The 25,112-nt window shown below is 45.3% G+C and overlaps 1 protein-coding gene across 4 annotated transcripts in view; it reads right to left on the reverse strand.

Annotated features, from left to right (window-relative positions):
* Positions 1-25,112, reverse strand: part of LOC109903401 (catenin (cadherin-associated protein), alpha-like 1) — a 149,961-nt gene that overhangs the window by 48,579 nt on the left and 76,270 nt on the right. For 2 of the 4 annotated variants that reach the window (XM_031788878.1, XM_031788880.1), the window contains exons 3-8: positions 20,386-20,573; positions 18,430-18,549; positions 14,712-14,801; positions 12,704-12,874; positions 11,963-12,163; positions 9,669-9,758 (exon numbers count right to left, since the gene is read on the reverse strand). In XM_031788878.1, coding sequence (XP_031644738.1) covers positions 9,669-9,758; positions 11,963-12,163; positions 12,704-12,874; positions 14,712-14,801; positions 18,430-18,549; positions 20,386-20,573 — 860 coding nt within the window. The remainder of the gene's footprint in view (positions 1-9,668; positions 9,759-11,962; positions 12,164-12,703; positions 12,875-14,711; positions 14,802-18,429; positions 18,550-20,385; positions 20,574-25,112) is intronic. The other 2 variants (XM_031788881.1, XM_031788879.1) reach the window with 1 other exon arrangement.

The following is a 25,112-nucleotide window of genomic DNA, read 5'->3' on the forward strand; positions in this document are numbered from 1 at the left end:
AGAGAAGAGCAAGCAGAGAGAGAAAGAGCAAGTCAGAGAGAGAAAGAGCAAGTCAGAGAGATGAGAGAAAAGAGCAAGTCAGGAAGAGAGAAAGAGCAAGTCAGAGAGAGAAAGAGCAAGTCAGAGAGAGAAAAAGAGCAAGGCAGAAGAGAGAGAGAAAGGCAAGTCGAGAGAGAGAAGAAGAGCAAGTCAGAGAGAAGAGAGAGAAAGAGCAATCAGAGAAGAGAGAGAGAAAGAGCAAGTCAGAGAGAGAAAGAGCAAGTCAAAGAGAAAAGAGCAAGTCAGAGAGAGAAAGAGCAAGTCAGAGAGAGAAAGAGCAAGTCAGAGAGAGAAAGAGCAAGTCAAAGAGAGAAAGAGCAAGTCAGAGAGAGAAAGAGCAAGTCAGAGAGAGAAAAGAGCAAGTCAAAAGAGAGAAAGAGCAAGTCAGAAGAGAAAGAGCAAGTCAGAGAGAGAGAGAGAAGAGCAAGTCAGAGAGAAGAGAGCAAGGTCAGAGAGAGAAAGAGCAAGCAGAGAAGAGAGCAAGTCAGAGAAAGAGCAAGGCAGAGAGAGAAAGAGCAAGCAGAGAGAGAAAGAGAAAGAGCAAGTCAGAGAGAGAAAGAGCAAGTCAGAGAGAGAAAGAGCAAGTCAGAGAGAGAGAGAGAGAGAAAGTCAGAAAGAGAGAGAGAGAAAGAGCAAGTCAAAGAGAGAAAGAGCAAGTCAGAGAGAGAAAGAGCAAGTCAGAGAGAGAAAGAGCAAGTCAGAGAGAGAAAGAGCAAGTCAGAGAGAGAAAGAGCAAGTCAGAGAGAGAAAGAGCAAGTCAGAGAGAGAAAGAGCAAGTCAGAGAGAGAAAGAGCAAGTCAGAGAGAGAAAGAGCAAGTCAAGAGAGAAGAGCAAGTCAGAGAGAGAAAGAGCAAGGCAGAGAGAGAAAGAGCAAGGCAGAGAGAGAAGAGCAAGTCAGAGAGAGAGAGAAAGAGCAAGTCAGAGAGAGAGAGAGAAAGAGCAAGTCAGAGAGAGAAAGAGCAAGTCAGAGAGAGAAAGAGCAAGTCAGAGAGAGAAAGAGCAAGTCAGAGAGAGAAAGAGCAAGTCAGAGAGAGAAAGAGCAAGTCAGAGAGAGAAAGAGCAAGTCAGAGAGAGAAAGAGCAAGTCAGAGAGAGAGAGAGAGAGAAAGTCAGAAAGAGAGAGAGAGAAGAGCAAGTCAGAAAAGAGAGAGGAGAAAGAGCAGGTCAGAGAGAGAAAGAGCAAGTCAGAGAGAGAAGAGCAAGTCAGAGAGAGAAAGAGCAAGTCAGAGAGAGAAGAGCAAGTCAGAGAGAGAAAGAGCAAGTCAAAGAGAGAAAGAGCAAGTCAGAGAGAGAAAGAGCAAGTCAGAGAGAGAGAGAAAGAGCAAGTCAGAGAGAGAGAGAGCAAGGCAGAGAGAGAAAGAGCAAGTCAGAGAGAGAGAGCAAGTCAGAGAAAGAGCAAGCAGAGAGAGAAAGAGCAAGGCAGAGAGAGAAAGAGAAAGAGCAAGACAGAGAGAGAGAGAAAGAGCAAGTCAGAGAGAGAGAGAGCAAGGCAGAGAGAGAAAGAGCAAGGCAGAGAGAGAAAGAGCAAGGCAGAGAGAGACGAGCAAGCAGAGAGAGAAAGAGCAAGTCAGAGAGAGAAAGAGCAAGTCAGAGAGAGAGAGAGAAGTCAGAGAGAGAGAGAAAGAGCAAGTCAGAGAGAAAGAGCAAGTCAGAGAGAGAAAGAGCAAGGCAGAGAGAGCGAGAGAAAGAGCAAGTCAGAGAGAGAGAGAGAAAGAGCAAGTCAGAGAGAGAGAGAAAAGAGCAAGTCAGAGAGAGAGAGAGAGAGAAGAGCAAGTCAGAGAGAGAAAGAGCAAGTCAAAGAGAGAAAGAGCAAGTCAGAGAGAGAAAGAGCAAGTCAGAGAGAGAAAGAGCAAGTCAGAGAGAGAAAGAGCAAGTCAAGAGAGAAAGAGCAAGTCAGAGAGAGAAAGAGCAAGTCAGAGAGAGAAAGAGCAAGTCAGAGAGAGAGAGAGAGAGAGAAAGTCAGAAAGAGAGAGAGAGAAAGAGCAAGTCAAAGAGAGAAAGAGCAAGTCAAAGAGAGAAAGAGCAAGTCAGAGAGAGAAAGAGCAAGTCAGAGAGAGAAAGAGCAAGTCAGAGAGAGAAAGAGCAAGTCAGAGAGAGAAAGAGCAAGTCAAAGAGAGAAAGAGCAAGTCAGAGAGAGAAAGAGCAAGTCAGAGAGAGAGAGAGAAAGTCAGAGAGAGAGAGAGAGAAAGTCAGAAAGAGAGAGAGAGAAAGAGCAAGTCAGAGAAAGAGCAAGTCAGAGAGAGAAAGAGCAAGACAGAGAGAGAAAGAGCAAGGCAGAGAGAGAGAGAGCAAGGCAGAGAGAGAAAGAGCAAGCAGAGAGAGAGAGAGAGAAAGAGCAGTCAGAGAGAGAGAGAGAAGAGCAAGTCAGAGAAGAGAGAGCAAGGCAGAAGAGAAAGAGCAAGCAGAGAGAGAGAGCAAGTCAGAGAAAGAGCAAGTCAGAGAGAGAAAGAGCAAGGCAGAGAGAGAAAGAGAAAGAGCAAGTCAGAGAGAGAGAGAAAGAGCAAGTCAGAGAGAGAGAGAGCAAGGCAGAGAGAGAAAGAGCAAGGCAGAGAGAGAAAGAGCAAGGCAGAGAGAGAAGAGCAAGGCAGAGAGAGAAAGAGCAAGTCAGAGAGAGAAAGAGCAAGTCAGAGAGAGAGAGAGAAAGAGCAAGTCAGAGAGAGAAAGAGCAAGTCAGAGAGAGAAAGAGCAAGTCAGAGAGAGAAAGAGCAAGGCAGAGAGAGCGAGAGAAAGAGCAAGTCAGAGAGAGAGAGAGAAAGAGCAAGTCAGAGAGAGAGAGAGAGAAAGAGCAAGTCAGAGAGAGAGAGAGAGAAAGAGCAAGTCAGAGAGAGAAAGAGCAAGTCAAAGAGAGAAAGAGCAAGTCAGAGAGAGAAAGAGCAAGTCAGAGAGAGAAAGAGCAAGTCAGAGAGAGAAAGAGCAAGTCAAGAGAGAAAGAGCAAGTCAGAGAGAGAAAGAGCAAGTCAGAGAGAGAAAGAGCAAGTCAAAGAGAGAAAGAGCAAGTCAGAGAGAGAAAGAGCAAGTCAGAGAGAGAGAGAGAAAGAGCAAGTCAAGAGAGAGAGAGCAAGGCAGAGAGAGAAAGAGCAAGGCAGAGATAGAGAGCAAGTCAGAGAAAGAGCAAGGCAGAGAGAGAAAGAGCAAGGCAGAGAGAGAAAGAGAAAGAGCAAGTCAGAGAGAGAGAGAGAAAGAGCAAGTCAGAGAGAGAAAGAGCAAGTCAGAGAGAGAGAGAGAGAAAGTCAGAAAGAGAGAGAGAGAAAGAGCAAGTCAAAGAGAGAAAGAGCAAGTCAGAGAGAGAAAGAGCAAGTCAGAGAGAGAAAGAGCAAGTCAGAGAGAGAAAGAGCAAGTCAGAGAGAGAAAGAGCAAGTCAGAGAGAGAAAGAGCAAGTCAGAGAGAGAAAGAGCAAGTCAGAGAGAGAAAGAGCAAGTCAGAGAGAGAAAGAGCAAGTCAGAGAGAGAAAGAGCAAGGCAGAGAGAGAAAGAGCAAGGCAGAGAGAGAAAGAGCAAGGCAGAGAGAGAGAGCAAGTCAGAGAGAGAGAGAAAGAGCAAGTCAGAGAGAGAGAGAGAAAGAGCAAGTCAGAGAGAGAAAGAGCAAGTCAGAGAGAGAAAGAGCAAGTCAGAGAGAGAAAGAGCAAGTCAGAGAGAGAAAGAGCAAGTCAGAGAGAGAAAGAGCAAGTCAGAGAGAGAAAGAGCAAGTCAGAGAGAGAAAGAGCAAGTCAGAGAGAGAGAGAGAGAAAGTCAGAAAGAGAGAGAGAGAAAGAGCAAGTCAGAAAGAGAGAGAGAGAAAGAGCAGGTCAGAGAGAGAAAGAGCAAGTCAAAGAGAGAAAGAGCAAGTCAGAGAGAGAAAGAGCAAGTCAGAGAGAGAAAGAGCAAGTCAGAGAGAGAAAGAGCAAGTCAAAGAGAGAAAGAGCAAGTCAGAGAGAGAAAGAGCAAGTCAGAGAGAGAGAGAGAAAGAGCAAGTCAGAGAGAGAGAGAGCAAGGCAGAGAGAGAAAGAGCAAGGCAGAGAGAGAGAGCAAGTCAGAGAAAGAGCAAGGCAGAGAGAGAAAGAGCAAGGCAGAGAGAGAAAGAGAAAGAGCAAGTCAGAGAGAGAGAGAGAAAGAGCAAGTCAGAGAGAGAGAGAGCAAGGCAGAGAGAGAAAGAGCAAGGCAGAGAGAGAAAGAGCAAGGCAGAGAGAGACGAGCAAGGCAGAGAGAGAAAGAGCAAGTCAGAGAGAGAAAGAGCAAGTCAGAGAGAGAGAGAGAAAGTCAGAGAGAGAGAGAGAAAGAGCAAGTCAGAGAGAGAAAGAGCAAGTCAGAGAGAGAAAGAGCAAGGCAGAGAGAGCGAGAGAAAGAGCAAGTCAGAGAGAGAGAGAGAAGAGCAAGTCAGAGAGAGAGAGAGAGAAAGAGCAAGTCAGAGAGAGAGAGAGAGAGAAAGAGCAAGTCAGAGAGAGAAAGAGCAAGTCAAAGAGAGAAAGAGCAAGTCAGAGAGAGAAAGAGCAAGTCAGAGAGAGAAAGAGCAAGTCAGAGAGAGAAAGAGCAAGTCAAAGAGAGAAAGAGCAAGTCAGAGAGAGAAAGAGCAAGTCAGAGAGAGAAAGAGCAAGTCAGAGAGAGAGAGAGAGAAAGTCAGAAAGAGAGAGAGAAAGAGCAAGTCAAAGAGAGAAAGAGCAAGTCAAAGAGAGAAAGAGCAAGTCAGAGAGAGAAAGAGCAAGTCAGAGAGAGAAAGAGCAAGTCAGAGAGAGAAAGAGCAAGTCAGAGAGAGAAAGAGCAAGTCAGAGAGAGAAAGAGCAAGTCAGAGAGAGAAAGAGCAAGTCAGAGAGAGAAAGAGCAAGTCAGAGAGAGAAAAGAGCAAGTCAGAGAGAGAAAGAGCAAGGCAGAGAGAGAAAGAGCAAGGCAGAGAGAGAAAGAGCAAGGCAGAGAGAGAAGAGCAAGGCAGAGAGAGAAAGAGCAAGGCAGAGAGAGAAAGAGCAAGTCAGAGAGAGAAAGAGCAAGTCAGAGAGAGAGAGAGAAAGAGCAAGTCAGAGAGAGAAAGAGCAAGTCAGAGAGAGAAAGAGCAAAGTCAGAGAGAGAAAGAGCAAGTCAGAGAGAGAAAGAGCAAGTCAGAGAGAGAAAGAGCAAGTCAGAGAGAGAGAGAGAGAGAAAGTCAGAAAGAGAGAGAGAGAAAGAGCAAGTCAGAAGAGAGAGAGAGAAAGAGCAAGTCAGAGAGAGAAAGAGCAAGTCAGAGAGAGAAAGAGCAAGTCAGAGAGAGAAAGAGCAAGTCAAAGAGAGAAAGAGCAAGTCAGAGAGAGAAAGAGCAAGTCAGAGAGAGAAAGAGCAAGTCAGAGAGAAAGAGCAAGTCAGAGAGAGAAAGAGCAAGTCAAAGAGAGAAAGAGCAAGTCAGAGAGAGAAAGAGCAAGTCAGAGAGAGAAAGAGCAAGGCAGAGAGAGAAAGAGCAAGGCAGAGAGAGAAGGAGCAAGGCAGAGAGAGAAGAGCAAGGCAGAGAGAGAAAGAGCAAGTCAGAGAGAGGACAAGAGCAAGTCAGAGAGAGAAAGAAGCAAGTCAGGAGAGAGAGAGAGAAAGAGCAAGTCCAGAGGAGAGAAGAGCAAGTCAGAGAGAGAAAGAGCAAGTCAGAGAGAGAAAGAGCAAGGCAGAGAGAGAGAAAGAGCAAGTCAGGAGGAGAGAGAGAAAGAGCAAGTCAGAGAGAGAGAGAGAAAGAGCAAGTCAGAGAGAGAGAGAGAGAAGTAGCAGGTCAGAGAGAGAAAGAGCAAGTCAAAGAGAGAAAAGAGCAAGTCAGAGAGAGAAAGAGCAAGACAGAGAGAGAAAGAGCAAGTCAGAGAGAGAAAGAGCAAGTCAAAGAGAGAAAGAGCAAGTCAGAGAGAGAAAGAGCAAGTCAGAGAGAAAGAGCAAGTCAGAGAGAGAAAGAGCAAGTCAGAGAGAAAAGAGCAAGTCAGAGAGAGAAAGAGCAAGGTCAGAGAGAGAGAGAGAGAGAAAGTCAGAAAGAGAGAGAGAGAAAGAGCAAGTCAGAGAGAGAAGAGCAAGTTCAAAGAGAGGAGAAGAGCCAAGTCAGAGAGAGAAAGAGCATAGTCAGAGAGAGAAAGAGCAAGTCAGAGAGAGAAGAGCAAGTCAAAGAGAGATAAAGAGCCAAAGTCAGAGAGAGAAAGAGCAAGTCAGAGAGAGAAAGAGCAAGTCAGAGAGAAGTAGCAAGTCAGGAGAGAGAAAGAGCAGTCCAGAAGAGAGAAAGCAAAGGCCAGAGAGAAGAAAGAGCAGGCAGAGAGAGGGAAAGAGCAATGGCAGAGAGAGAAGCAGCAATGGCAGAGAGAGAAAGAGCAAGTTCAGAGAGAAGAAGAAAGATGCAGTCAGAGAGAGAAAGGAGCCAAGTTCAGAGAGAGAAAGAGGCAAAGGCAGGGAGAGAGAGAGAAAGAGCAAGTCAGAGAGAGAGAGAGAGAAAGAGCAAGTCAGAAGAGAGGAGAGAGAGAAGAGCAAGTCAGAGAGAGAGAGAGAGAAAGAGCATAGTCAGAGAGAGAGAGAGAGAAAGAGCAAGTCAGAGAGAGAGAGAGAGAAAGAGCAAGTCAGAGAGAGAGAGAGAGAAGAGCAAGGCAGAGAGAGAGAGAGAGAAAGAGCAAGGCAGAGAGAGAGGAGAGAAAGAGCAAGGCAGGAGAGAAAGAGCAAGTCAGAGAGAGAAAGAGCAAGTCAGAGAGAGAAGAGCAAGTCAGAGAGAGAAAGAGCAAGTCAGAGAGAGAAGAGCAAGTCAGAGAGAGAAAGAGCAAGTCAGAGAGAGAAAGAGCAAGTCAGAGAGAGAAAGAGCAAGTCAAGAGAGAAAGAGCAAGTCAGAGAGAGAAAGAGCAAGTCAGAGAGAGAAAGAGCAAGTCAGAGAGAGAAAGAGCAAGTCAAAGAGAGAAAGAAGAGCAAGTCAAAGAGAGAAAGAGCAAGTCAGAGAGAGAAAGAGCAAGTCAGAGAGAGAAAGAGCAAGTCAGAGAGAGAAAGAGCAAGTCAGAGAGAGAAAGAGAAAAGAGCAAGTCAGAGAGAGAAAGAGCAAGTCAGAGAGAGAGAGAGAGAGAGAAAGAGCAAGTCAGAGAGAGAGAGCAAGGCAGAGAGAGAAGAGCAAGGCAGAGAGAGAAAGAGCAAGTCAGAGAAAGAGCAAGGCAGAGAGAGAAAGAGCAAGGCAGAGAGAGAAAGAGAAAGAGCAAGTCAGAGAAAGAGCAAGGCAGAGAGAGAAAGAGCAAGGCAGAGAGAGAGAGAGAAAGAGCAAGTCAGAGAGAGAGAGAGCAAGGCAGAGAGAGAAAGAGCAAGGCAGAGAGAAAGAGCAAGTCAGAGAGAGAAAGAGCAAGTCAGAGAGAGAAAGAGCAAGTCAGAGAGAGAGAGAGAGAAAGAGCAAGGCAGAGAGAGAAAGAGCAAGGCAGAGAGAGAGAGAGAAAGAGCAAGTCAGAGAGAGAGAGAGCAAGGCAGAGAGGAGAAAGAGCAAGTCAGAGAGAGAAAGAGCAAGTCAGAGAGAGAAGAGCAAGTCAGAGAGAGAAAGAGCAAGTCAGAGAGAGAAAGAGCAAGTCAGAGAGAGAGAGAGCAAGGCAGAGAGAGAAAGAGCAAGGCAGAGAGAGAGAGAGAGAAAGAGCAAGTCAGAGAGAGAGAGAGAAAGAGCAAGTCAGAGAGAGAGAGAGCAAGGCAGAGAGAGAAAGAGCAAGGCAGAGAGAGAGAGCAAGTCAGAGAAAGAGCAAGGCAGAGAGAGAGAGAAAGGCAGAGAGAGAAAGAGAAAGAGCAAGTCAGAGAGAGAGAGAGAAAGAGCAAGTCAGAGAGAGAGAGAGCAAGTCAGAGAGAGAAGAGCAAGTCAGAGAGAGAAAGAGCAAGTCAGAGAGAGAAGAGCAAGTCAGAGAGAGAAAGAGCAAGTCAGAGAGAGAAAGAGCAAGTCAGAGAGAGAAAGAGCAAGTCAGAGAGAGAGAGAGAAAGAGCAAGGCAGAGAGAGAAAGAGCAAGTCAGAGAGAGAAAGAGCAAGTCAGAGAGAGAGAGAGAGAAAGTCAGAAAGAGAGAGAGAGAAAGAGCAAGGCAGAGAGAGAAAGAGCAAGGCAGAGAGAGAGAGAGAAAGAGCAAGTCAGAGAGAGAGAGAAAGAGCAAGGCAGAGAGAGAAAGAGCAAGACAGAGAGAGAAAGAGCAAGTCAGAGAGAGAAAGAGCAAGTCAGAGAGAGAAAGAGCAAGTCAGAGAGAGAAAGAGCAAGTCAGAGAGAGAAAGAGCAAGTCAGAGAGAGAAAGAGCAAGTCAGAGAGAGAGAGAGAGAAAGAGCAAGGCAGAGAAGAGAAAGAGCAAGTCAGAGAGAGAAAGAGCAAGTCAGAGAGAGAGAGAGAGAAAGTCAGAAAGAGAGAGAGAGAAAGAGCAAGTCAGAGAAAGAGCAAGTCAGAGAGAGAAAGAGCAAGACAGAGAGAGAAAGAGCAAGGCAGAGAGAGAGAGAGCAAGGCAGAGAGAGAAAGAGCAAGGCAGAGAGAGAGAGAGAGAAAGAGCAAGTCAGAGAGAGAGAGAGAAAGAGCAAGTCAGAGAGAGAGAGAGCAAGGCAGAGAGAGAAAGAGCAAGGCAGAGAGAGAGAGCAAGTCAGAGAAAGAGCAAGGCAGAGAGAGAAAGAGCAAGGCAGAGAGAGAAAGAGAGAGAGCAAGTCAGAGAGAGAGAGAGAAAGAGCAAGTCAGAGAGAGAGAGGCAAGGCAGAGAGAGAAAGAGCAAGGCAGAGAGAGAGAGCAAGTCAGAGAAAGAGCAAGGCAGAGAGAGAGAAAGAGCAAGGCAGAGAGAGAAAGAGAAAGAGCAAGTCAGAGAAAGAGCAAGGCAGAGAGAGAAAGAGCAAGGCAGAGAGAGAGAGAGAAAGAGCAAGTCAGAGAGATAGAGAGCAAGGCAGAGAGAGAAAGAGCAAGGCAGAGAGAAAGAGCAAGTCAGAGAGAGAAAGAGCAAGTCAGAGAGAGAAAGAGCAAGTCAGAGAGAGAGAGAGAAAGAGCAAGGCAGAGAGAGAAAGAGCAAGGCAGAGAGAGAGAGAGAAAGAGCAAGTCAGAGAGAGAGAGAGCAAGGCAGAGAGAGAAGAGCAAGTCAGAGAGAGAAAGAGCAAGTCAGAGAGAGAAAGAGCAAGTCAGAGAGAGAAAGAGCAAGTCAGAGAGAGAAAGAGCAAGTCAGAGAGAGAAAGAGCAAGTCAGAGAGAGAAAGAGCAAGTCAGAGAGAGAGAGAGAAAGAGCAAGGCAGAGAGAGAAAGAGCAAGTCAGAGAGAGAAAGAGCAAGTCAGAGAGAGAGAGAGAAAGAGAAAGTCAGAGAGAGAAAGAGAAAAAGTAAGTCAGAGAGAGAAAGAGCAAGGCAGAGAGAGAAAGAGCAAGGCAGAGAGAGAGAGCAAGTTAGAGAGAGAAAGAGCAAGGCAGGGAGAGAAAGAGCAAGGCAGGGAGAGAGAGACAAAGAGCAAGTCAGAGAGAGAATGGACAAGGCAGAGAGAGAAAGAACAAGTCAGAGAGAGAAAGAGTGAAAGGAATAGGGAGAGTGGCAGTGTACACTAGAGGATAAAGACAGAACAGAGAGAGAAACAGAGAGAGTGATGTGGGCATATCAAAGATAAAAAAGAGCAAGAGATACAGACAAACTGTGATGGAGTACAGAAAATTTCTGCTCTAGGACTGAACCCCTTGGCATGCCAAACAGTGAAGCATTCTGGGTAGGAGCATAGGGTTACAGGACTCACCTCTCTGCGGAGTTCGTAGACACTTTGGCAGGTCTTCAGTATAGACAGCTCCATCTCCTCCGTGGCCTCTTTAGCATTTAGAGACTGCTTCTTGAAAGAAAGATAAAAACAAAAAGAAAGAAAGGAGGGAGTGGGAAAAGATAAGAGTTGTCACATAAATCATGGACTGCTGCCTTGGACGTGTCCTGTCTCTGCAGAGGAAGGAGAAGTCAGTTTCTGACCCACACCAGATCACACAAACCTGTTCAGTCCCTATCAGAGAGACAGAGAGGGGAGAGAGAGAGAAAGCGATCGCTCGATTGCTTTGGCAATGTTAACATATGTTTCCTATGCCAATAAAGCCCCTTGAATTGAATTGAGATCCCTTCTGCTTCACCAATAGCATGTAAAACATAATCGTTTCAGACACAGGTTCTCAGGCCAAGGAGGCAGGTGGGCAGTACCAACCTTGCACAGACAGGATTAAAGCAGGGTGTCAAAACACTGTCAAACAAGCAGGAGGCATCAGATGATTTGTATTTGACCCACTCACCACACCCCCTCATATCACTCTCTCGGTTTCCACTTAAATGAGTGGAGTAAAACCTTCTCACACCCTCTCTGTGTCTACTGAATTGAGTGGAGAAACACAAACAGACCCTGGGATCCAGCTAGTGACGCACGTTGTGGAAATGTGTCTCACCAGGGAACCAATCCTTCAACGTGTTGTAGCTCTGATTCCATTCAATCTGTCAGAGGAACTGTGGCCTCTACTTTCACATTGTTATACCAGCTTAAACCAAAAACACATTGTATAAAACCTCCAAGTTTCGGTATCCAAGGAGAATCTTTTGAGCGAGGTGTCAAGAGAGAGACAGAGAACACAATGTGTCCGTGTTATCAGTGGAGTCAAGTGGATATCTATTCATACAACGAGGCTGACTTCAAGTTAGATCTTACTCCTATATACTGCAACACCAGAGTTTCACTAGTGTATACACCCTTATGTTACACTAGTGTATACACCCTTATGTTACACTAGTGCATACACCCTTATGTTACACAAGTGAATACACCCTTATGTTACACTAGTGAATACCCCCTTATGTTACACTAGTGTATACCCCCTTATGTTACACTAGTGAATACCCCCTTATGTTACACTAGTGTATACACCCTTATGTTACACTAGTGTATACCCCCTTATGTTACACTAGTGTATACGCCCTTATGTTACACTAGTGTATACCCCCTTATGTTACACTAGTGAATACCCCCTTATGTTACACTAGTGAATACCCCCTTATGTTACACTAGTGTATACCCCCTTATGTTACACTAGTGAACACCCCCTTATGTTACACTAGTGTATACACCCTTATGTTACACTAGTGTATGCCCCCTTATGTTACACTAGTGTATACACCCTTATGTTACACTAGTGTATACACCCTTATGTTACACTAGTGTATACACCCTTATGTTATATTAGGGACATTGTGTTTCCAAAGCTGGGGCTGACAGTGAAGACTTGTGAAGAGCAGAATCAACAACCTCTGCATAATCAAAACAGTTGCTTTGTGAGGTGTAACAGTTCACAGTTATCCACTGTTATGTAAATGCGAGCAGAAAAGTACCAGGGGCCTGGCTTTGGCCCCAAGTGAGAGCAGGTCTGCCAGAGACACGGGTACCGGCCCGCGTAGATGGAAACAGACAAGTCTCAGCCTTTTGGGTAAAACACTAGGGTAAATCCTGTATGGAAACACAACCATACTGAAAGAAGGAAAATAGTCCTGCATAGTAGCATGCAGGAGGGTAGTGTGAAAAGGCTGGATATTCTATACTTCTCCTCCACATTATCTGTAAACCTATCAACAGTACACAAGGTCATGCAACTACACTCCTGCAGTGTGATCCATTTGTCACCCAGAGAATCACTTGACAGCTCAAGGACATTCACTGACAATATAGAAAGGAGATACAGAGAGAAGGTGAATGTGTGTGTTCCAGGTCTCTCTTGAAAAACAGATTTTTATCTCAACGAGACTAACCTGGTTAAATAAAGGTTGAATAAAATGTGCGTGAAAAGGAAAAGAAGTCTGTGGGTATTTGCACGTGTAAATGTGCATATGCATGTGTTAAATCATAACATACTGTATGTGTGCTCTTAACCATGTAGAAGTATGAGTACATATCTATCACATATCTGTGTGAGTACTTGTATACGTGTTTGTGTGTCCCTGTGTGTCTCTGTGCGTGTGTGTATGCATGTGAGTGTTTATATGTGCATGTATGCCCTGTGAACGGCCACATACTGCCTCCATCCAGTCTGTGATGAGCTGGTCAGTGTCCTGGCGGGCGAGCTGGCAGAGCTGCAGGATGCCCTCTCGGTGCTCGTGGCTGGTGTAGGCCGAGTCAGTGAAGTCCTCCGTCCTCTCCACCACCGCCTCTAGCTGGCCAGACAGAGCCTGGTGGGGCAGCAAGTACAGACCCTCACGCAGACCTTCCACGTTTGACTGGGATCACAGACAGAGACACAGACATACACACAGAGAAAAACACAGAGACAGAGACACAGACAGAGACATAGAGACAGAGACACAGACAGAGAGATGGAGAGAGACACAGAGACATAGACAGAGACACAGAGAGAGACACAGAGAGAGACACAGAGAGGGACACAGACATAGAAACACAGAGACAGAGACAATAGTGAATACAAAAACTATTTTTCATGCCAAAAATTTAATTGACACAGGCAGAGACAGAGACACAGGCAGAGACAGAGAAGATCATTAGAAAGCTCTATGATCTCTGTTGCAGTCTATTATCCAATTCAAAGCTAGGATAATTTACTTATTCTAAAGAACTCGCACAGAACTCCTAGCATACTTCAACTTTGTATGTAGAGGCCTAAAGCGGCATACTGTATTAACACAGGCAGGTACAGTGTTATAACGTGGTACTTAGAAACGTGTTTTCCCCCCACAAACTGGCACAAAAAACAACAACATATGGAAGGAGCCCCCAGGCTCGGTCCTCCCCTGTCGTCCCACCTTGAAGTCCTTGATGCCGGTGTAAATGCTGAGGGGAAGGACCTTGGTCTCCCCGCAGGGCCGAGCGTCCGTCACGATCTCCATGACCTGCTCCAGGGCGAAACGCATGCGGTGAAACACGGCGTCTTTGTTGATGCGTGCCGACTCGCAGTCAGGGTGTCTGAGACACGTCTACAGGGAGGAGAGACACTCGTGGTTTTATAAGTATCTGGCACATGATTTGAAAACCAAGCAGCAGATGAAGAAACAGTCCATGTTTGAAATCAATTGTAGTAATACAGTCCCTCTACCTCGTATATACAGTTGAAGTCGGAAGTCTACATACACTTAGGTTGGAGTCATTAAAACTCGTTTTTCAACCACTCCACATATTTCTTGTTAACAGACTATAGTTTTGGCAAATTGGTTAGGACATCTACTAATTTTTCCAACAATTGTTTACAGACAGCTTGGAAAATTCCAGAAAATGGTGTCATGCCTTTAGAAGCTTCTGATAGGCTAATTGACATCATTTGAGTCAATTGCAGGTGCACCTGTGGATGTATTTCAAGGCCTACCTTCAAACTCAGTGCCTCTTTGCTTGACATCATGGGAAAATCAAAAGAAATCACCCAAGACCTCAGAAAAAAAAATTGTAGACCTCCACAAGAATGGTTCATCCTTGGGAGCAATTTCCAAATGCCTGAAGGTACCACGTTCATCTGTACAAACAATAGCACGCAAGTACAAACACCATGGGACCACACAGCTGTCATACCGCTCAGAAAGGAGATGTGTCTCCTAGAGATGGAACGCACTTTGGTGCGAAAAGTGCAAATCAAACTCAGAACAAAAGCAAAGGACCTTGCGAAGATGCTGGAGGAAACAGTTACAAAAGTATCTATATCCACAGTAAAATGAGTCCTACATCAACATAACCTGAAAGGCCGCTCAGCAAGGAAGAAGCCACTGCTCCAAAACTGCCATAAAAAAGACAGACTACGGTTTGCAACTGCACATGGGGACAAAGATCGTACTTTTTGGAGAAAGGTCCTCCCTCCGGTCTGATAAAACAAAAATAGAACTGTTTGGCCATAATGACCATCATTATGTTTGGAGGAAAAAGGGGGAGGCTTGCAAGCCGAAGAACACCATCCCAACCGTGAAGCAAGGGGGTGGCAGCATCATATTATGGGGGTGCTTGCTGCAGGAGGGACTGGTGCACTTCACAAAATAGATGGCAACATGAGGCAGGAAAATTATGTGGATATATTGAAGCAACATCTCAAGACATCAGTCAGGAAATTAAAGCTTGGTCGCAAATGGGTCTTCCAAATGGACAATGACCCCAAGCATACTTCCAAAGTTGTGGCAAAATGGCTTAAGGACAACAAAGTCAAGGTATTGGAGTGGCCATCACAAAGCCCTGACCTCAATCCTATAGAATATTTGTGGGCAGAACTGAAAAAGTGTGTGCGAGCAAGGAGGCCTACAAACCTGACTCAGTTACACCAGCTCTGTCAGGAGGAATGGGCCAAAATTCACCCAAATTATTGTAGGAAGCTTGTGGAAGGCAACCCGAAATGTTTGACCCAAGTTAAACAACTTAAAGGCCATGCTACCAAATACTAATTGAGTGTATATAAACTTCTGACCCACTGGGAATGTGATGAAAGAAATAAAAGCTGAAATAAATTATTCTCTCTACTATTATTCTGACATTTCACATTCTTCAAATAAAGTGGTCATCCTAACTGAACTAAGGGAATTTTTACTAGGATTAAATGTCAGGAATTGTGAAAAACAGAGTTTAAATGTATTGGCTAAAGTGTATGTAAACGTCCGACTTCAAATGTATATTTAACACAAAAACTATGTTTTTAGGTGAGAAGTTAGACTGGTTTGATTCCAAAAAAGAATGAAAATTCACATGACCACCATAAGGCCTAATTTCACCCATGCATTACTAAGGTTTTCCAGCTCACAGCTTTGACCTACTACATTGTCAGTAGTGGTAGGATGTACATACCTTGGACGCAGTGAGCAGCATCATGGTGCATTTCTCCAGCACTGCTCTGGCTGCTGCCATCCTGGCCTTCTTATTCTCATCCTTCAGGTCCTAAATGACAGAGACCAACACTGGACAGTTAAGCTGTGTTCACATTGACAGTTTGAAGTCACTCAAATCCTATTTATTTGCATATCTGATTTGAATCTGTTCTTTTTCCTGCAGCCTGAACAGACAAAAAGCAGATGGAATCTAATATTTCAAGACACATTTCAAACCACCTTCATAGGTTTGAAGTCAGATACAAATCTGATTCCTGCCCATGTGACTTGTGTCTGAAAGGTCAAATGTGATGTATTTGTCCTCAAGTGGTTCTTTGGAATATCTTGTTGCTTGCTAGCTACTCTGTTAACAGTTTGACAAGAACATGTGGCAGCTAACGAGCTTGTTAATTGTTTACAAAAAAATGAGTGAATGTGACAGAAAGCTAAACAGCTACCTAGCTAGCTAGTTGACTGCTGTTGCTAGCCAAAAAGGATTCATTTTGAAAGTTTGATCATCTTATCCTTTGAGGCTTTAACCTCTCTTTGGTAGGGGGAAAAGCATGCCCAAAGTAAAGTGCCTGTTACTCGGGCCCAGAAGCTAGGATATGCATATAAGTGATAGATGTGGATAGACAACACTCTAAAGTTTCTGTTAAAATAATGTCTGTGAGTATAACAGAACTGATATGGCAGGCGAAACCCCGAGGACAAACCATCCAGGGAAACGCAAAATTAAGGTCATAGGATTTTTCAATGGTTTTCTATGGGATACCCTTATTAAAAGGAACCTGGTTGCAGTTCCTATGGCTTCCACTAGATGTCAACAGTCTTTAGAAATGGTTCGATGTTTTTCTTTTGAGAAATGAAGAAGTAGTGCTATTCATTGTAAGTGTCACTCCATATGGACTCTACTGTTTTGGTGCGAGTGAACTGGAGCGCGCTTCACATTGTTTTTATCTGGTATTAGAAACAGTTTATTCCGTCTTAAATTTGATCGATTATTTACGTGTTAGTGAATGTTGGATTAGGTTGGATTAGGAACGTTGTTTGAAATGTTTGGACCAAGTTTACAGTAAATTTATTAGATACTTTGTAGGCATGTTGGGCGAGTTGAAACCGGTGTATTTCTGAATCAAACGGGCCAAATAAATTGACATTTTTGGGACATAAAGAAGGACATTATCGGACAAAAAGACCATTTGTGATGTTTCTGGGACATTTTGGAGTGCCAACAGAAGAATATCTTCAAAGATAAGGCATTCAGTATATCGCTATTTCTTACTTTTGTGGCACACCTGCCTAGTTGAAATATGATTTTCATGTGTTTGTATGCAGCGCGCTGTCCTCAGATAATCGCATGGTTTGCTTTCGCCGTAAAGCCTTTTTAAAATCTGACAAAGCAGCTGGATTAACAAGAGGTTAAGCTATATTTTGATGTATAACACATGTATACAAGAATGTTAAATATTTTAATTTGGTCTTTTTTAATTTCGCGCTCTACAATTTCACCGGATGTTGGCCAGATGGGACGCTACCATCCCACCTGCCCATAAGAAGTTATAAGTGTTTAAAACACGCAGATTTTGAACATTCAAAGCACCTGGGAAACGTCCATGGCAGACACTGTTGTCACCTTAGCATGCTACATAACTTCTGAGTGATAGGAAGCACGTGCACCACCACCAATCCGTCTTTACCACTGTGTATACACCCATTCTTACTATGACAACTAGCGTAGCCATGTCAGCAAATAACTGCTGTCTGAACAAACACAAATCCAATTTGGTCACGTAACTGGCTGTTTGGACAGTCACTAGTCCAAAACTGATTTGAAATACAAAACTGATTTTCAATATTAAGGCACACAGTGTGAACATAGGTTTAAGAGAAGAAGCTTCCCTTCAGGTCCAAAAGGACAGAGACCAACACTGGACAGTTAGAGAAGTAGCAGGTTCCCAAACTTCTCTGATTTGTGAGAGTGACCCAGTTAAAGTCCTTTGATTGATCTTGTGAGCCACCGAATAGACAGAACCATTTCTCAAGATTAAATACAACACAACTGACAGTGACCTAACAGCACCAGTGGGATCTGAAGCAAGTCTCAAACCCACTCTGACTCAGTGGGGTCTGACCCTACCAGTGGTCTGGACTAGTGGACCAAGGTCACATCCCAAATGGCACCCTATTCACCATATAGTGCACTTCCTAAAGAGCATGCTGAATACATATGGACCACATTCCTATGAGGGGAAAGATATGTCAGAGTTATTAGGCTATGTTAAGTTAAAGCCTAGTTCTCAGGCCATCAGAGTTCTTACTCATAGACCAACCTGGTGAAGCACGACTCAATGCAGTAGATAACATTACGCAGTCGGCAGGAGACTAGGTATCTCAGTTACATCCATGGACTCTCTCTCCTCTCTCTGTGTTTCAAAGACTTAGCCTCCAGTAGGGATTTAGTGTGTGTGTGTGTGTGTGTGTGTGTGTGTGTGTGTGTGTGTGTGTGTGTGTGTGTGTGTGTGTGTGTGTGTGTGTGTGTGTGTTTTTCAGGAGAGGCTGAATCGACTTCTCGAGGCGCAGAGCCATGGATTACTAAGGAGATGTGATGATGTGTTATTATATTCCCCTGCTCTTCGCTAGGTTAGTCTCTCAATAGAAGAGCCAGGAGATTTCCAGACGGAGAGAGAGATGGGGACGTGGCATGTTTGTGAAACACCCCTTTAAACAAAAAGAAGGGAAGGAAAGCTGAATATGATCCGTTCTCTCCCTACAGCACAGCGATAACACTTTTCATCAGCTAGTTAACACAGTTGGATAAACCTTATCCATTATCCCAAATGGTAACCTATTCCCTGTCTAGTGCATTAGCCATTGGCTTTGGGACCAGGGAATAGGGAGCCATTAGGGATGCAAACAAAGAGACTGTGTATGAATCAAAGCATGATTAGCAGACGCTGACACTACAGGGGAACACCAGAGTTTTTCTGGCCTCATTATTTCTGTAAAACTTTTTGTTTTATATATATATATGACATGTTGCACTTGATATATTTCAAATAGAGAGTTTCTTTGATTTGACGGTCAAAATGTATCAAGGCATATCAACATTCTGCTTTCATGATGTAAACGCTCCTTTGATATGCGAGTCAGATCTGACCCATTTTTCATGCCGTTTGTCTAAACACACACACACACACACACACACACACACACACACACACACACACACACACACACACACACACACACACACACACACACACACACACACACACACACACACACACACACACACTCCTAGCCTATGCAGAAGCCCTGGAGTGTATCTCTGTGTGTGTGTGTGTGTTTAGACAAACGGCACGTGTGTCTGGGTAGCAGGGGCTCGTCACACACACCCTGCTATCTGTGTCATCTTGCTGTCTGAGTGGATGTGGAGCCAGCAGCACACAGCACTGTACACAATCTGGAGGGTCTCACCCCCCCCCCCCCTCTCTCTCTGGACAGACTGTGTTTATCAAGAGCTGATGGGGAGTGGAGAGGCACATAGTGTTTGGTAGGATGACATAGTGTTTGGTAGGATGACATAGTGTTTGGTAGGATGACATAGTGTTTGGTAGGATGACAGTGTGTTTGGTAGGAAGGGGGAAAGAAGGAAGACTTTGCCCAATACATGATCAGAGAGGGATGATACTCACATTCTGTCTGTCCCCGGTCAGGTGGGCGAACTCCACCATCTGATTCCCGAACTGGCTGAAGATCTGGACAAACTCTTGGAAGGTGCTCACTCTCTCCAGCTGCTCCAAAGTTACTAGCACCTGGGAAGATCAGGAACACTATTACAGTAACTACCATTGGCTCCCACACCTACACATTACACACAACAACTCTTGAATTAAACACCACATGCTGAACTCAAAGATGGCACATTTCTTTCTGCCAGAACCATGTCTTGAGGGAGCAAAGTTGCTGTGAGAGATATTACTACTTTGACACCTCAAACTGCTTTTGCTGCTGGCAAAATGCTGCTTTAAGATATGTGAACGAGGTAGCAAAGCAAATTCTTAATGTTGGCCTCGCCATACAAATGATGGCTATTCATTTCACTTTCCAGCTGCAGTGTTCAGTAGAGCAGTTTGTCATGACTGATTGACTGAGACGACACGGAGGACCTGTCTGTCGAAACAGGAAAAGGTCATAGTGACAAGAAGTGGTATTGTCTTCCAATCGTCTGGTGAACGGGGAAATAGGAAGGAGGATTAATGTTGGTGTCACCATGTCTCAGGAGTTATCACAATGGCCTTGGGGCTGAGAGGGGCATCTGAAAAACCAATCAGATCACAATGATTTACCCCAATCACCTCTACTGTACACAATGGAACACACTCCGTGTTGCATGAAGGTGTGTTAAAAGGGTAACCTGGGATCTGTCTGCAATACAGACGGAACAGAACCCATGATGTATGAAGGTGTGTTAAAAGGGTAACCTGGGATCTGTCTGCAATACAGACGGAACAGAACCCATGATGCATGAAGGTGTATTAATGTATACAATAGTTACAGGAATGACTATTGTCATGAAAATGTAGAAATCATTAGCTTACTATGCCTTCAGCTACTTTATAAGACACGTACCTTGATAACATGCTACTAGTGAACTGTATTGCATTTAGATACAACTTTGTCTGACATGCAACACTGAACAAAATCAGCCGATGCATAATGCATCAAACCTTCAACACCTCTCAGACCCCCCCAAAACATCATGAAATATGGATCTATTATAAAACAGCGTGATCCATCCATCCGGAGCAGTGTGTGTGTGTGTGTGTGTTCATGTGTGTGTGAGAGAGTGGCTTGGCTCTAGGAGGGTAAACAGTAGTGACATCCTGCAAGCCAGGCAGGAGCTCTATGCTGTTATCAGACAGACACAGGGTTCAAAATTGAATTGTGTTTGCCAGTAATGGGAGCAGACCTGTCGCCCGTCTGTCCAAACAGGCCTTACTGGACGTGATTAGGCCCTTACACTCTGTGTATGTGTGTGTGTGTGTGTGTGCCCCCTCGCCTCTAAGAGCCACACACGCACACACACAGCACATCCCGTTCCTGAATGCAGCAGAAATAGAAACAGGGCCTGGTCCTTTTATGTGAATGTGCTGCTACTCCCCCACCATTATCTCCACAGCAGCAGAGGAGTTCTCCTGTACTGTGTCATGGAGCTCAGATAGGATCGGATAGATGGATGGAGTTGCCAGTGCTGGGTGCTGGGTGCTGGGTGCGTGTGTGGGTGCGTGTGTGTGTGTGAGAGACTCTGTCTGTACCTACTTTGTTCTGTGAGTCTGTGTGCATCTAAAGCCCTATATCTATACTGTGTGGTCGGAAGCGGTAACTACTCATCTGTTTGATGACGATGGGACCTACTTTGTTGCGTGAGGTGATGATCTGTTTGTACTGTGTCATGGAGCTCAGATAGGATCGGATAGGAGGATGGAGTTGCCAGTGCTGGGTGCTGGGTGCTGGGTGCGTGTGTGTGTGTGAGAGACTCTGTCTGTACCTACTTTGTTCTGTGAGTCTGTGTGCATCTAAAGCCCTATATCTATACTGTGTGGTCGGAAGCGGTAACTACTCATCTGTTTGATGACGATGGGACCTACTTTGTTGCGTGAGGTGATGATCTGTTTGATAACGATGCGGTCTGCGAGGACCAGGACTTTGGTGACGGAGGAGAGGAGCATGCGGGCGGCCTTCACCATGCCTGTCCGGTCACTGAACACTGTTGTGCGTCCGTCCACAGGGGGAGTCACCGCAGTCCCAACGTCTGTCAGCTGGGCTATGGCATCCCCTAGAGGGCAAAAAGGACGGAGGATGATAATGGTTTTTAGAGCCCGACCGATAGGTTTTTTGGGTCTGATACCAATTCCGATTGTTGGGGGGACAAAACTTACAGATACCAATATATCTGCTGATATACTGTTTTACAGCGGAAATGAAAAAGTGTCATTTTCCCGCAATGAGTTCTCATAAATTGCCATTCAGAAGAGCAACTGTCCTAAGAAATATGCTTCAAATGTTGATTTCTTACATTGTGAAATGAATGACACATCATGAGAATGTCTGCAAGTGTTCAGATAAGCATGAAATTCCCTTTTTTCATCCTATTTATAGAATATTGGTTATCTGTGGAGGAGGTGAAAGAGGAGGAGAAGGGGGAGGGTGATGATGATGATCAGGAGGAGTAAGAGGAGAAGGGGGAGGGTGATGATGATGATCAGGAGAAGTAAGAGGAGAAGGGGGAGGGTGATGATGATGATCAGGAGAAGTAAGAGGAGAAGGGGGAGGGTGATGATGATGATCAGGAGAAGTAAGAGGAGAAGGGGAAGGGTGATGATGATGATCAGGAGAAGTAAGAGGAGGAGAAGGGGGAGGGTGATGATGATGATGATGACCAGGAGGAGTAAGAGGAGAAGGGGGAGGGTGATGATGATGGTCAGGAGGAGAAAGAAGAGAAGGGGGAGGGTGATGATGATCAGGAGGAGAAAGAGGAGGAGAAGGTGGAGGGTGATGATGATGATCAGGAGAAGTAAGAGGAGGAGAAGGGGGAGGGTGATGATGATCAGGAGAAGTAAGAGGAGGAGAAGGGGGAGGGTGATGATGATGATGATGATGATCAGGAGGAGAAAGAGGAGGAGGAGGAGAAGGGGGAGGGTGATGATGATCAGGAGGAGTAAGAGGAGAAGGGGGAGGGTGATGATGATGGTCAGGAGGAGTAAGAGGAGAAGGGGGAGGGTGATGATGATGGTCAGGAGGAGTAAGAGGAGAAGGGGGAGGGTGATGATGATGGTCAGGAGGAGTAAGAGGAGAAGGGGGAGGGTGATGATGATGATCAGGAGAAGTAAGAGGAGGATAAGGGGGAGGGTGATGATGATGATGATCAGGAGGAGTAAGAGGAGAAGGGGGAGGGTGATGATGATGATGATCAGGAGGAGAAAGAGGAGGAGAAGGGGGAGGGTGATGATGATGATCAGGAGGAGTAAGAGGAGAAGGGGGAGTGTGATGATGATGATCAGGAGAAGTAAGAGGAGGAGAAGGGGGAGGGTGATGATGATGATGATCAGGAGGAGTAAGAGGAGAAGGGGGAGGGTGATGATGATGATCAGGAGAAGAAAGAGGAGGAGAAGGGGGAGGGTGATGATGATGATGATGATCAGGAGGAGTAAGAGGAGGTGATGATGATGGTCAGGAGGAGTAAGAGGAGAAGGGGGAGGATGATGATGATGATCAGGAGGAGAAAGAGGGGGAGAAGGGGGAGGGTGATGATGATGGTCAGGAGGAGTAAGAGGAGAAGGGGGAGGGTGATGATGATGATGATCAGGAGGAGAAAGAGGAGGAGAAGGGGGAGGTTGGTGATGATGATAATCAGGAGGAGTAAGTGGAGGAGAAGGGGGAGGGTGATGATGATCAGGAGGAGTAAGAGGAGGGGGAGGGTAATGATGATGATGATCAGGAGGAGTCAGAGGAGAAGGGGGAGGGTGATGATGATGATGATCAGGAGGAGTAAGAGGAGGAGAAGGGGGAGGGTGATGATGATCAGGAGGAGTAAGAGGAGGAGAAGGGGGAGGGTGATGATGATCAGGAGGAGTAAGAGGAGAAGGGGGAGGGTGATGATGATCAGGAGGAGTAAGAGGAGGAGAAGGGGGAGGGTGATGATGATGATGATGATCAGAAGGAGTAAGAGGAGGAGAAGGGGAAGGGTGATGATGATGATGATCAGGAGGAGTAAGAGGAGGAGAAGGGGGAGGGTGATGATGATGATGATGATGATCAGAAGGAATAAGAGGAGGAGAAGGGGGAGGGTGATGATGATCAAATCTGTTGGAATTGTTCTATATCATTCAGCATAGAAACACCATACAACATTTTCAGAGGTACAATGTATCGTACATTATCACTTTATCTAAATGTTCTAATACTTGGTAGTAGTTAGGAGGAGTAAGAGGAGAAGGGGGAGGGTGATGATGATGATCAAATCTTTTGGAATTGTTCTATATCATTCAGCATAGAAACACATTACAACATTTTCAGAGGTACAATGTATCGTACATTATCACTTTATCTAAATGTTCTAATACTTGGTCATATTTCTTCACAGTGGTTTCATGCAAACCCCATTATCCAAAAACTTGTTCAAAGTTGCATAAACTAAAAAGTGACATCCAGAATTCAGCTCCACTTTGTTATAAAACCCTTTAGGTTCCCTTCCCATGGTGCCCTATGTGACAGTTGAGAGGCTCCTCCCCTCCTTTCTCTTCTCTTCTCCTCTGCTCCTCTGCTCCTGTCAGTCAACGGTAGCACCATAAACCCCAGTGGGAACATCTCATCCTGGACAAGCTTATATTCAGCTTGGTGGCACTGCAGCAATGTGATGCCAGCAAATGCTAAGGCCAGCTGGCACGCCCTCTGAGCGGCATGACCAGGCCATTTCAAAATGAGAGGCTGGTACACTGGAGGGTCGCTAATTCCTTCACGAAACTCCAAAACAACCCTGGGTGCACAACGGAAAAGGAAAACCAACATATAAATATTGGGCTGAAGAACCATAACTAAAATAGTCTCAGGTAGTAGAGAGAGAGCGAGAGAGAGCGAGAGAGAGCGAGAGAGAGAGAAGGGGGGTTGTGGGGGGGTTGGAGAGAGAGACTTGTATCATGTTGGCTGCATGGTTTGGCTCCTTGTTTGGGTTGGTTTGCAATCCAAAATAAAGTGCACCAACGCACTGATTGCATTCGACAGCCCCTTGTGGATGGCAGAATCCCCCAAACCAGCTGAAACATTCAGCATAGCTCACAAATAATATTGCTGAACATCAGAATACGGTCCAGAAGCTGCATGGAGTTTGATTAAGCTATGCCAAATGTCCCCCTCCATGCTTCCCAAGAATGCTGTAACAGAATGTTGCTCATTCGTCTTCTTGTTCTCTTTATCGCTAAGATCTCTTTTTATGGGAATTGTTTGTTTTCTGTTGCTTGCTATTCGAATGGGATGAACACTTGAAATGATTAAAACCTGTGGAGTCTTGTAACTGGCCGAGTCCTGACCATAAAAAGAGCCTTGTAACAGGGTGATTGTGATATTATGTAGTCTACAGCCTGCATGTTGCACTGACATACACCGTTTGAGAGATACAGGACCGTGGTGCCCTTTTACACACTCACTAAACTCTCAATACAGTATCTGCCTCCTAAAACCTTAGCTAGCGGCATAATATGTTTGGTCTGGTCAAGCAGAACAGATTGAAGCCAACAACTATGCCTCATTGCCCCCTCTCTACGACATCGCCCCATGATGGATATCACCAAATGAAAGTAACGTAATTACCTTATTTATTTATTTCATTACGCTTCCTGCCTGCATGCCTTCCTGCCTCCATCCTCCTTGTTTGCTTCCCTCACTCCCTGCCTGTCTCCCTGTGTCTTTGCCTGCCTTCCTGCCTCCCTGCGCTGGAGGAGGTTCGCCTCGTCTCTTCCTCCCTCTGGCTACACCTTAAGAGGCCGTCAATCCTTCTCCTCTTCCCGCAGATTGAAAGCTTTACCTTACTTTCCTTTCCCCTTCTTTCTTTCTTCTTTCTTTCTTTCCGTCACAGAGAAGACAACTTCATTCTGTCCCAGAACGACGGAGGGAAAAGTTCACTTTCTGTCTTTTTAACGGTAAAGGTCAAATATTCCCTCAATACAGTGAAGAAGGTAAGAAAACAGAAGAAAGGAGGAGTGGAAGGAATGAAAGTGGGCCACTCTGGCTGATGCTTCCCACCAGCTCGCTTTTGTTTGGGTTCAGCACTTTTCAAATCAGCACACTGGGAGATTAAACACACTGTTACACATGCCGCTTCTCCCCACATTAACCTATTATCCCGTGTTGGCTTCTAAATTCTTACCCTGTGAGATCTTGTTTTGGACTTCATATATCAACAGGATAAGACTGTGATTGGGCCTCAAGGCTTTGACCCCCTATTCATCCTGCTATTTTTCACTTGATAAGAGTTGCAAAGCCGGCTCAAAAATATATTACTCTGTTTCTTTTAAAAGAGTGTTGATAGCTGCGGTGTAGATATCCTCCTCCCACGGCATGTGGTAGTTATTCGGAGAATGACTGGACAGTTATGATGAAGAGATAAAGGGTCGGCGTTTGTAGGTATATTTAGTTGCATGGGCTCATGGAAAAGTGTTGAAAGAGGGGGGCACAAGGTCACACGTCCCAGTTTCTCCATTTGTCTCTCTAAGCAAAGGATTCAACTGCCGACAGCTGAGAACAGGCGAGATTCTCTCTCTATATATCCCTCTGAGCGAGAGAAGATACTGAAGATGAGTGAACTCTGTCCAGAAGACAG

The sequence above is a fragment of the Oncorhynchus kisutch genome, linkage group LG14 (assembly GCF_002021735.2).
Source record: "Oncorhynchus kisutch isolate 150728-3 linkage group LG14, Okis_V2, whole genome shotgun sequence".
In the NCBI taxonomy this organism is placed as follows: Eukaryota; Metazoa; Chordata; class Actinopteri; order Salmoniformes; family Salmonidae; genus Oncorhynchus; species Oncorhynchus kisutch.